General features: G+C 40.5%; 1 protein-coding gene and 1 long non-coding RNA gene across 2 annotated transcripts; one reads left to right on the top strand and one right to left on the bottom strand.

The window, feature by feature from the left end:
- Window positions 1–5,724: 5,724 nt before the first annotated feature.
- On the top strand, window positions 5,725–7,530 carry LOC148031447 (pentatricopeptide repeat-containing protein At2g13600-like). The gene has a single exon (XM_087685571.1). The coding sequence runs from the start codon at window positions 5,725–5,727 to the stop codon at window positions 7,528–7,530; it is 1,806 nt and encodes a 601-aa protein (XP_087541697.1).
- Window positions 7,531–9,346: 1,816 nt separating this feature from the next.
- LOC148031448 (uncharacterized) lies at window positions 9,347–9,842 on the bottom strand. Its single transcript, XR_015691900.1, has 2 exons — window positions 9,714–9,842; window positions 9,347–9,459 (listed from the first exon to the last, which is right to left on the bottom strand). It is a non-coding gene; the product is annotated as an uncharacterized LOC148031448 (long non-coding RNA).
- Between the last annotated feature and the right edge of the window lie 961 nt (window positions 9,843–10,803).

The following is a 10,803-nucleotide window of genomic DNA, read 5'->3' on the forward strand; positions in this document are numbered from 1 at the left end:
TAAGGCCTTACGCATTATGAAAAAAGATTTGTGATCTCTATGACAATCCAAGTCCTACAACTTAGCTATATTGCCTTAAGAAACTCATGGACCTTTACATAAAGGAAGGGTCATCTATGTCTTCTAATTTAAATGAGTTTCATTCCATTTTCAATTAGCTTACTTCACAAGGTCTTAAGTTTGGGGAGAATGTTAAGTCCCTTTTCTTGCTTGCCACACTACATGAGTGTTAGGATACATTCTGCACAACTATGAGTGCAAACCCTCTTGAAGGTGCCTTTCAACTCAAGGATGCAGAATGTGATTTTCTTACTAAGGAAGTAAACAAAAAGAAGATTGATGCAACCTATACTTCTCGTGCACTTACAATAAGAGGCATATAAAATGGGAACAGGAATAATAAGCATAGTAGAGACTCATAGCCCAACACGGACAAGTTTAAGTCTCATGGGCAATCACACACTAAGTCTTGTTGTCCTAAGTCCTCTCTTACTTGTCATTATTGTGGAAAACAAGTTCACATAAATACATAGTGCCATAAGATGCACAATGATAGGCATGAAAAAGGCAAAGGAAAGAATGCAACATTGTTCCTAATTCCAATGGTAAGATAAAATAGATAAATGCCTTGGAGCATAGCTCAAATGGTTACATATTTTGCTTCATCACATGGTGTTACTGAAAATTGACCGATGGCATCTTCTTACTCTTAGTGTTGGCTTCTTAATTCGAGGGCTTCACTTCATGTTACCTTGCATCGTCATTGCTTTTATACCTATCGTACTGTCACATGGATTGTTAGATTGGGAGATGACACTACATTGGATATTATTGGTATAGGTGCAAAATTGCAATTTGATACTAGTGATCCATTAGTGCTTCATGATGTATATCATGTCCTAGCTTTGACTAAAGTCTTATCTCCATTGAATAGTTGAATGATGACATATACCACGCCTCTTTTGGTCATTCTGTGTGGAAGATTACTAGTGGCAATCTTGTTTTTACTTGAGGTGCCAAGGTTGGTAGCCTCTATCATTTTCTTGTATTAGGATCTATTAATCATGTCTTGGCCATGACTAATCTTTCTCATATATCTCTTTAGCATTGACATCTTGAGCATATGTCTCTTAAAGAAATGAAAGTATATACTCGTTTGTAGTATTTGCTATCTCTTGAGTACTCATGTTTTGACTCTTGTGATCACTGTTTACATTGTTTATATGGTAGGCAAACACATAACTCTCATAAAAAGTGGCTCCATGTGCATGGTTGAGCATTTGGCTCTTGTTCATTCAGATATTTATGGTCATATGCCCTGTCAATCATCAGGTGATGCACATTACTTTGAGATGTTCATTAATGATTTTTCATATAAAGTTTGGACTTATCTTATTAAGAAAAAATCAAATGTGTTAGCTACATTTCAATACTTTTTTACTATGATTGAGAACCAGTATGAGCATAGGCTCAAATACCTGATAATAGAGATGAATATGCCTCTAAGGCATTTGAGCAATTTTGTGATGATAGGGATATTAAGGGTCAATTGACCACTCCAACCCACCCCAAAATGGTATTGCAAAGCTTATAAATAGGACTGTTCAAGAAACAGCCTGCCATATGCTTAGTCAGGCAAGCTTATCACGATACTTTTGGATTGAGACAGTTATTGCCTTTCAGTTGATTAATAGATCCCCGTAAAGTTGTAGAGGAGATATGGTCTAGTATTTCTCTCTCGTATGCACACTTGCATGTCTTTAGATATGAGGCTTTCTACCATATTTGCGAAGATAAACCGAATAAGCTAGATTTGAAGTTTGTCAAATACAATTTCCTTGGATATGGTGATGTAGGAGAGATGGTCTATCACCTTTAGGTTTCACATGCTCAGCACGTTATTCGCAATCATGATATCATATTCCATGAGAAAAAGATGTATATGAGATTAGAATAGGTAGTTGAGATATGCAAGGTGATTTTTCATGAGAAGCCTTACATTACAATATAGCCAGTCCTATTTAAACAGCCTACTGTTGATGATGTAGTGACCCAAGATTTTCCTATTGTGTAGGGTCATGATGTTGGATAAAGAGGACATGCCATATAGGCCCCACAACCAGTCTTTAGATGCTCCACTAGAGCCTCATGTTCTCTTGATTATTTTGAGCCCTCTATGTATTATATCATAGTGATATATATTGGTGAGTCTCTCACTTATTATGAGGAGGCTATGTGTAGATATGATAGTCACTCTTGGAAGAGGGCCATGCAATCTAGATATGATTTGCTACTAAAAAAATGTACATGGGATTTGGTTTCTTTGCCCAATGGAAAATATGTATTGCCATGAAAGTGAGTGTACAAGTTGAACAATACCCATGGTCAGGCCTATAAGGCTACATTAGTTGCTAAATATTTTAAGTAAGAGAAGGAAGTTGATTTTATGAGATATTCTATCTTGTGGTTAAGACAACTACCCTATGCTTGGTATTGACCTTAGTTGCACAGATGGATTTGAACTTGTACCAAATAGATGTGAGAATGGCTTTTCTCCATGGGACTTGCATGAGGATATACATATGCAGCAATCTAAGGGATTTGAGAAAAAGGGCAAGGGACACCTAGTGTGCAAGTTGAGGAAGAGACTTTCTGGACTTAAGCAGGTACCTAGGGAATGATATCATAATTTTGATGCCTTTATGTATTCAAGATAGAGCTTGTCAAGATCTTGACTAATGAGAATCTTATGAATTTGCTCACTAAAAGTCTCCTAGTGAAATGTTATGCCTTTAGCAAGATGATGGTCATAGAATGAGATGATGTTTATTCCTTATCCTATTGTACTTCTATGTACACTTTGCACTTGTCATCTTTTTCTTGTTTTCTCTACATTCAAACACATTATCCTTTAAGTAGGAGGTTGTTGGTGGTTAAAGGCTACCTATGACTAGCCACCTACATTTACTTGTACTTACCACTTGCACGCGTGTACACTACAGGTGGCAACTACCCATCACTATCACTTTAACTTTTTTTATTTACATGGCAATAGAATAAGGGAAGGCATGTTACACATTGTGACCATTGGAGTTCTCAAATACCATCTCATTCAAAAGGAGAAATGAAAAAAGTATTAGGGCAAGACATCCCTCAAGAAGATGGCCCAAATCCCTTTGGTGGGTGGGAATTTATTTGCTCCCATTAATGGAGATGAAGAATTGTTTAAAGATGCAAATGGACTATATAATAGAAAAATAGAATCTCTTAGGATCAATATCATTTCTTAGAATGTATAAGGCTTCGTCATTGAAATAAGAAAGTAGGTCTGCTATAGTACTACAAGACATCACAAGCCTAGGATAACTACTTTGTAAGAGATTAAGCTTGATTAGAATTTAACTAGAGGTTGTGCTCTTCTCTAATACATGTAGAATAGGGAAAGCAAGTTTATTGTGATTGGTAAAGGAAGGATTATGCCCATACACTTGCATGGAAGATTGAGGATGGAAATTTACTATCTTACTAGGAGCGAATCCATTTATTGTTGCCTTTGTTTAGGTCTCCGACATCTTGACATTCAAGGACAAGTAATAGAAAGTAGTTAAAGAGACATATTTCACCAACCATGTTGGCCACATATCAAAACATGACTTGCTCAAAGGGAGATAGGTCATGCGGGTGGTGGTATGATAATGGAAAAAAGGTATGCATGTGGTCTATATCCATTGTCTAATGGCCCTAGCCTTGATTAGAAAAGATGGATTGGGGATCTCCTACACATGGCATAAGTACTTGGGTATTGGTAGAATATATGCTAAACACAATGTGTGGTGGATTAGTGGAGGCACAAACATGAGGGTGTTGCATGATACACCACTCCTAACCATATTCCCATCCTCTTTACACTCTAGGTACTCTCACATTAGGTAAGACACCACCACTACTAGGTGTAATGTAACTTTTCTCAATAACTCAAATTTTGTTGATGCCCTTAAATTGGCATGGTGCAATGCTAGAGATTGCATTGAACCACCTTAATTTTGTAGGGAAATTTCATGACCACTGATTAGCAAAGAAGCACAAAAGGCTTTAGGTTAGTCTTAGAAAGGGGAGCATTGATGCAACAATGCGATGCAAAGAAAAACTTCTTGGGGCCTCTATGGATTATTCTAATGATCCTTATATGTGTAGGTCATTATTACAAGAAGCTCAAGTGTAACTTAAGCGTCAACAAGAGCTTTGTATACATGCCATCAAAGTCCAATTAAGGGGTGATCAAGAGGTCTTGTGGGATGCCCTGATGACCTTTTACTTCAATGCTATGAAATAAAGTATATTAAAGAGATTTGAGACCAAAGCTACTATTTTTGGAGACCATCTTGCTTCAATATTGGGGATTGAACCTCCAACCCCTCATTATTATCACAAAAATCCAATTGTTCTTCTAGGATGCAGTCTCTCCAATCTTGAATGAGGGGAGCTTGGCACATGAACAACCATTCATTGTAGAGAATAATGAAAATGATGAAGCATGGCAAGTCTCAAGACTCAAATGGCTTCTATGCAAGGGTTTCAATTCACCTCTAGGATGTTTGCTCGCAAGACCTTGTGGATATGCTCAATCTCAAAAGGCAATGATCGCAATTAATTGAGGACTATAATAGAGTCTTAATCAAAATTAAGACAATGGATAGAAGCAAGTTGTCTCATTGGAGACCACTCAAGATGCTTAATTTTTCATATAAAGTGCTAGCTAAGATTCGTGACTCAAGAGTTAAGCACCACTTTGCTAAATTTACACGTGCATATCAATATTGGCTTGTGATGGGGTAGAAAATATATGATACCATTTTTAATTTAATCCTCTCCATGGATCATGCATTAAGCTTGTGCTCTAAATTTGTATTAGTCGACATGGATCTAGAAATGCTCTATGAGATGGACAACTAGTCTTTCACTTACGAGTACTTTGAAAGCACTTACTTTTGGCCCAATATTCATGAAGATGGTAGGGACACTATTGAACAATGACTCTACATGTGTTAGGATCAACATGACTTGGTCTTCTCACCCTTTGTAGTGAGAAGTTCAATAAGGTAGGGGTGTCCTTTGGCTCCCCTCCTTTTGGCCTTACCCTAGACCCAATGCTAATAAGGAAAATTAATAAGAAGGTGCAGGTCGAGTTATCAAAGGGCTCCCAATGCTAGGGGAGGCTCATTTATTGGCTAGTTCTTTATAGATGACAATGTAAGCAGCGAGAATAGGCTTTACCCCCCTAGCACCATCTTGGGAACCCTCTTTCTTGAAGGTGCTAGCAAGGTAAGTATGAGTGAAATTCACCCAACTCACCCTCCACCTCCCTAGGCGACCAAGGGTGGGGGGGGGGGGGGGGGGGGGGGGAAGTGCCCTTGGTGCAAGTAGAGCTGATGCCTCCGATATATTATAATACACTGTAAATTTCTTATATTTTTTATTTTTGGAAGGAAAAACTACGGTGATCACCTTCTACTTATCACCATCCAGCGACGCATTACATGCAAAAGAGAGACCTGTTCACAAAATCTGCACTCCAAAGAGTAAAGTGAACGCTCCTTCTCTTCTTGTTTCTTCTGTGTACGCTGCTTCATGAACTCAACAATAACCATTACTCATTCAATTTCCCCTGATCTCAAGCCGAAACTCTCCAAAGAGTCACTGTCGATCCATGGCAGGTGCGTCTCAATGCGGCCACAGTCAACAAGAAGTGCCTTGCAACAAATGGAAAGATGGACGCCAGAAGAAGAAGCAGAAGAAGAAGAAGAATTATCAGGAGTAAAGAGAAACTTGAACAAGCAAATCCGTAGCAACGCTTCTGAGGATCATGCGAAGGCACAGGTTCTTAGCAGGAACATACACCAGGACCCGGACCAGATTCACAAGATTGTGGCTTCATTGAAGAATTGTGCCAGTCGAAATGACCTGCACAGAGGCAGCCGCATACACGCGCATATCATCAGAACCGGATCATTAAGAATGAACGTGTTCTTAGGCAGCAGTTTAGTCAGTATGTATGCCAAGTGCGGCTCACTTGCAAAAGCACAAAATGTGTTTAGCATGCTTCCAGCTCGAAATGCGATCTCGTGGAATGCGCTTATAGCAGGTAATGTGCAACACGGGCAGGGTGAGAAAGCTGTTAGGTGTTATGATCAGATGCAACATGAAGGCATCTCTCCAACCATTGTCACCTTAATCTGCATTTTGAAAGCTTGTGGCAGCACTGGAAATATAGACAAGGGAAAGGAAATACACAGTGAGATTGTCAGGACAGGGTTGCTGAATAAGGAAATGGCTGTGCACAGTGCATTAGCAGACGTGTACAAATGTGGCAATGCTTTGATAGATATGTATGCAAAATGTGGCCTGCTCACAAAAGCACGAGAAGTATTTGACACACTTACATTTCGAAATGTGGTTTCATGGAACACATTAATGACAGGATATGTTGAACATGGTCAAGGTGAGCAACCATTGAAGTGCTTTGAGCAGATGCAACTTGAGGGCTTCTTTCCAGATGAGGTCACCTATGTTTGTGCCTTGAAAGCCTCTGCAATCGTAGGAGCTGCGGAGAAGGGAGGAAATTTGCATGCTGAAATTGTCAAGGATGGCTTGATAAATGACATCGTTGTTGGCACTGCTTTGATTGATATGTATGCAAAATGTGGTCTGCTTGAGAAAGCACAAGAAGTGTTCGACATGCTTCCATGTCCAAACGTGGTATCATGGAGTGCTTTGATGGCTGGATATGCCCAACATGGAAATGGAGAGCAAGCAATAAAGTGTTTTGAACAGATGAGACGCGAAGGATTTTCTCCAGATGCAGTTACCTACATCTGCATCTTGAAAGCCTGTGGCAGGATTGGAGCTGTAGACAAGGGTAAAGAAATACACACTGAAATTGCTAGAGATGGACTGTTGAACACAGATATTGTTTTGGGCACTGCGTTGGTGGATATGTATGCCAAGTGTGGTCTGCTTGCACAAGCAGAAGAAGTGTTTGAGAAACTTCCAGTACGAAATGTGGTCTCCTGGAATGCACTAATTGCAGGATATACTTTGCTTGGAAAGGCTCATCATGTCTTCCAGTCGTTTGAGAGAATGACAGGAGAAGGTATAAAACCAGATTTGATCACTTTCACTATTGTGCTTAATGCATGCACTCATTCAGGTTTAGTTGGAAAGGGCCAGGTTTTCTTTGAGACCATGTGCACAGAGTACGGTCTCGTACCAACAGTAAAACATTATGCTTGTATGTTTGACCTTTTTGCCCGCACAGGGCACCTAGACAAGGCAGTAACAGTGATTAAGGAGATGCCATTTTCAGCAGATCTTGCATTGTGGCTAAATATGTTGGGTGCTTGTCGGAAATGGGAAAATATGGATCTTGGAAGACTTGCCTTTCAACACGCAGTGCAGCTAGATGAAAAGGAGGCTGCAGCTTATGTATCTATGGGCGATATTTATGCAACTTCACAAGAGGATGGAGACTAGATCAAAACCGTGAGAGTGAAAAAAGCAAGCACAGATCAAACCCAGAGAATGTTGCTGGATTGGCGCAAGCAGAACTTTGCTCTGTAAACAATGCAGAAAAGTATATGTGAATGGAATGTCAACATGCGAAGATGTTGCTCGCATAGGAAGTTTACACACTTGGGATGGCACAAAGAATGATAGTATAGACACTCAAAAGCTGGTTATCACATATATGTACTATTGATAAACCCAAAGAGACTCAAACTTGTGGGCGAGGCAATCATCGGGTAACCATATTGAACTACTTACTGGACCTCCAGCACACCAAGGGGCAGCCAAGCTGATCCCCCTTGGCAGCTGAGAGGGGCTTCTGATCTAGCACCTGATCTTGGAGACCAGCTGGTCATGTGTTATATACCGAAATCTTTTAGCTTTTGGCAGAAGCTGGGAACACTGGTTGATGGTTTTCAACAAAGCATTTGCTCTGCCCTTTGCATTTCTTATTATTCTGTAAGGTAGTGGAAAATGCTAACACTCAGCATAGGCCAGATGGTTGTCTGAATGGAAGCGAAAACCAAGCAGGTGGACTTAGTGCTGGACAGTTGATCAGGGTGGCCTACCAGCCTAACATGTATAGGTATTGGTCCTGCTGGTTAGAACATAGGAGCATAGGAGCATTGACTCAGGTAGAAAGTTAATAATACAAGTCGGTGGGCTGATTACTAACTTTGCCAGGCTGCTGCACTTAGGCAGAATCATATTCCCGAAATTGCTGAAACAAGCCTCACTGTCCTTTTGCAGGAGACCTTGAAGACCGAGTTATATTTTTCTCAGTACTTCATCAGCAACCAGGTTCAGACGTGCCATTACATCAAGGATCAGACAGCCTGGAAACACTCCTAAGAATGTGCAGGCATGCTGAACCCTATTGGTATAAAGACATGCTGTGACAGTGGGTGAAATTTATGCTGCTGTAACAGCAGCTTATAAATCAGCATGAACCCTGAGTCACTGGGGCAGAAGAAAGCTGAAACAACGAGGGAGAAATTATGCTGCTACTGACTGTTTGATCCAAAATATCTTGCTTCACCTCAATCATCTCACAAAAAGCGCCAAGACACCAAAACACCAGAGTAACTTAGGTTGGATGACTAAATGAAATTTATCCAATCTTCGTAACTGGTCTACAAGCATGATATAAAACAATCAAAACATTCTAGACTCTCATATTCTTCAAGGTGGCTGCCCAGTATGCACCCACAAGCTGCAACTAAGTTGCAGTCTATGTAAGGAACATTGAAAGAATTTGCTTGTCCATACTCTGTCCTGGGGGGCTTAGAACCAAACACATAGCAAGGTATAAACTGATTGATCCATAAAGAGAAGTGACGATAAAGCCAAGACACCAAAACACCACAAAAGAGAAATTACTATCACCCCGCAATAAAACCAAGAGACCAAAACACCACAGTAGACCCCTGCCGAAGAAATTGATTCCTATCCTAACAACCCACCTACAAGCATGACATGAAAAACATATCAAAACAACCTGGACTGTCTTGTTCTGCAACTATCTGATCTATCCACCAGCAGCAACCAAATATCTGTGAGCCTTCCTTGTTTGTACTTCTTCCCTGGAAGACTGGCAAACGTATAGCAAGCTGCAAGCTGTTTGATTCATAATGTATTGCTGTAACCTATGATTCATACTTTAGAAGCCAGAGACAACTGCCCCCATTATAGATCCAAGACACCGGAAGCTGGAACCTTGGACGATATTTGATCCACGAGCATGTGACATAGTGACTAAATGAGCGAAACGAAATCTAGATTCTCTTTTCTACAAGGTGGCTGTCCAGCTGCAATGGCATTGTAAGACTTCACTCTCTTCTCTGGTGACTGGCAACCAACAGTGCATATTGGCGAAGTAAGATCCAGAGCAGGCAGCTACAACATTCCACACATTCAAACTGTTATGATATGATGCACAAAGCCATATCTCTGAATCTGTGCAACCATATTTGTGATTCAAAGCTACGCTGAAAAACATGACCGCGCCAATGGCTCTAAAAGGGAGTCTTACGTCTTAGTGAAGAACTGAGAACAACAAGGGCCCAGGGGCAGCGGGGGCTGGGAGACCCTGCTTCCCCAGGACCATTCGGTGGCACTCAGTGAGAGCAGGGGGAGTGGGGTTTTCTTACCCCTCTGTTTCACCCGCTGAACCTGGCAAAAAAGCAGGGGTGAATGCAGGGCTTGCAGTGCAATCGGCGTTGCGACTCTCACAAAAGCGTTTCTGATCTGCCATAGATATTCGGTTTTATGCGTGTAGGTGCGACCACTACGATTGAGCTTCTACCCAGAGGCTCCATTAAACCCTGTTATCAAACCTCTTGAGCATCTTCTCCGTTCCAAGGTTTTGGAAAAAAGATTTGGTTCGAGCGCTGGACCCGGGCCCTTCACAAGAGAGAACAGTAATTTAAAGTCTCAGAACCACACCATGCCCATTGGCTTGGACATGTTAAAAAATTGGAGTAAACGTATATCAGCTAACACGCAACTAAACTTGACCTGGACCCTGCCTCTGCCAATTGGGAGAGAGATTGTTGTACAAGGAGAGAGAGGGGAGTGGACTTGTGCCATTAAGCCTATATATATATATATATATATAAAGAGAGAGAGAGAGAGAGGAGTGGACTTGTGCCATTAAGCCTATATATATAGAGAGAGAGAGAGAGAGAAAGAGAGGAGACTGAAGGAGAAAGAACACAATATGTACCAATAGATGATTGCCATGTCTTTTGGACTCTAACGAGTTCTACTACATGAAATCCCACAAGTTCGGACGTATAGGTTAATAGTTGTTATGTAACCATCCATGCGTTATTAAACTTGACTACACAAACTTGTGGAAGTAAAATTTGCTTGTGTAGGTCTTAGCTCTTATCTTCTTAGTGAACAAGTTCAACTAGATAGAAAAAAGCAATCAATGTAAGGAATGTTAAGCCATTTTAGAGTAGTTGTGTGTGATGCTATGAAACAATGTTACGAGGTAGGCGAAATTCCATGTGGTAACTTAGCATCCCTCATGCAACTCAGTTTGAAATTATTAATTCTTAGTTGACTTTCTAGCATACAGCATGCCACACATAGTCAAGGTCACCATGCTCAAATTTGTGGTACCTTGGCTATCATCAAGTTTGTGACTAGTAGGTTATAAACTCTGCATGCAAATTTTTTTGCAAAACATTATTCACACAATAATGCAATTAATGCCAAAGATTAGGAAACATG

This window comes from Lygodium microphyllum, chromosome 9, assembly GCF_053477565.2.
Source record: "Lygodium microphyllum isolate KBCC chromosome 9, Lygodium_microphyllum_v1.1.10, whole genome shotgun sequence".
In the NCBI taxonomy this organism is placed as follows: Eukaryota; Viridiplantae; Streptophyta; class Polypodiopsida; order Schizaeales; family Lygodiaceae; genus Lygodium; species Lygodium microphyllum.

Bases quoted from the DNA above. Each gene is read 5' to 3' on its own strand.
- LOC148031447 (XM_087685571.1), top strand. From the start codon at position 5,725: ATGCGGCCACAGTCAACAAGAAGTGCCTTGCAACAAATGGAAAGATGG.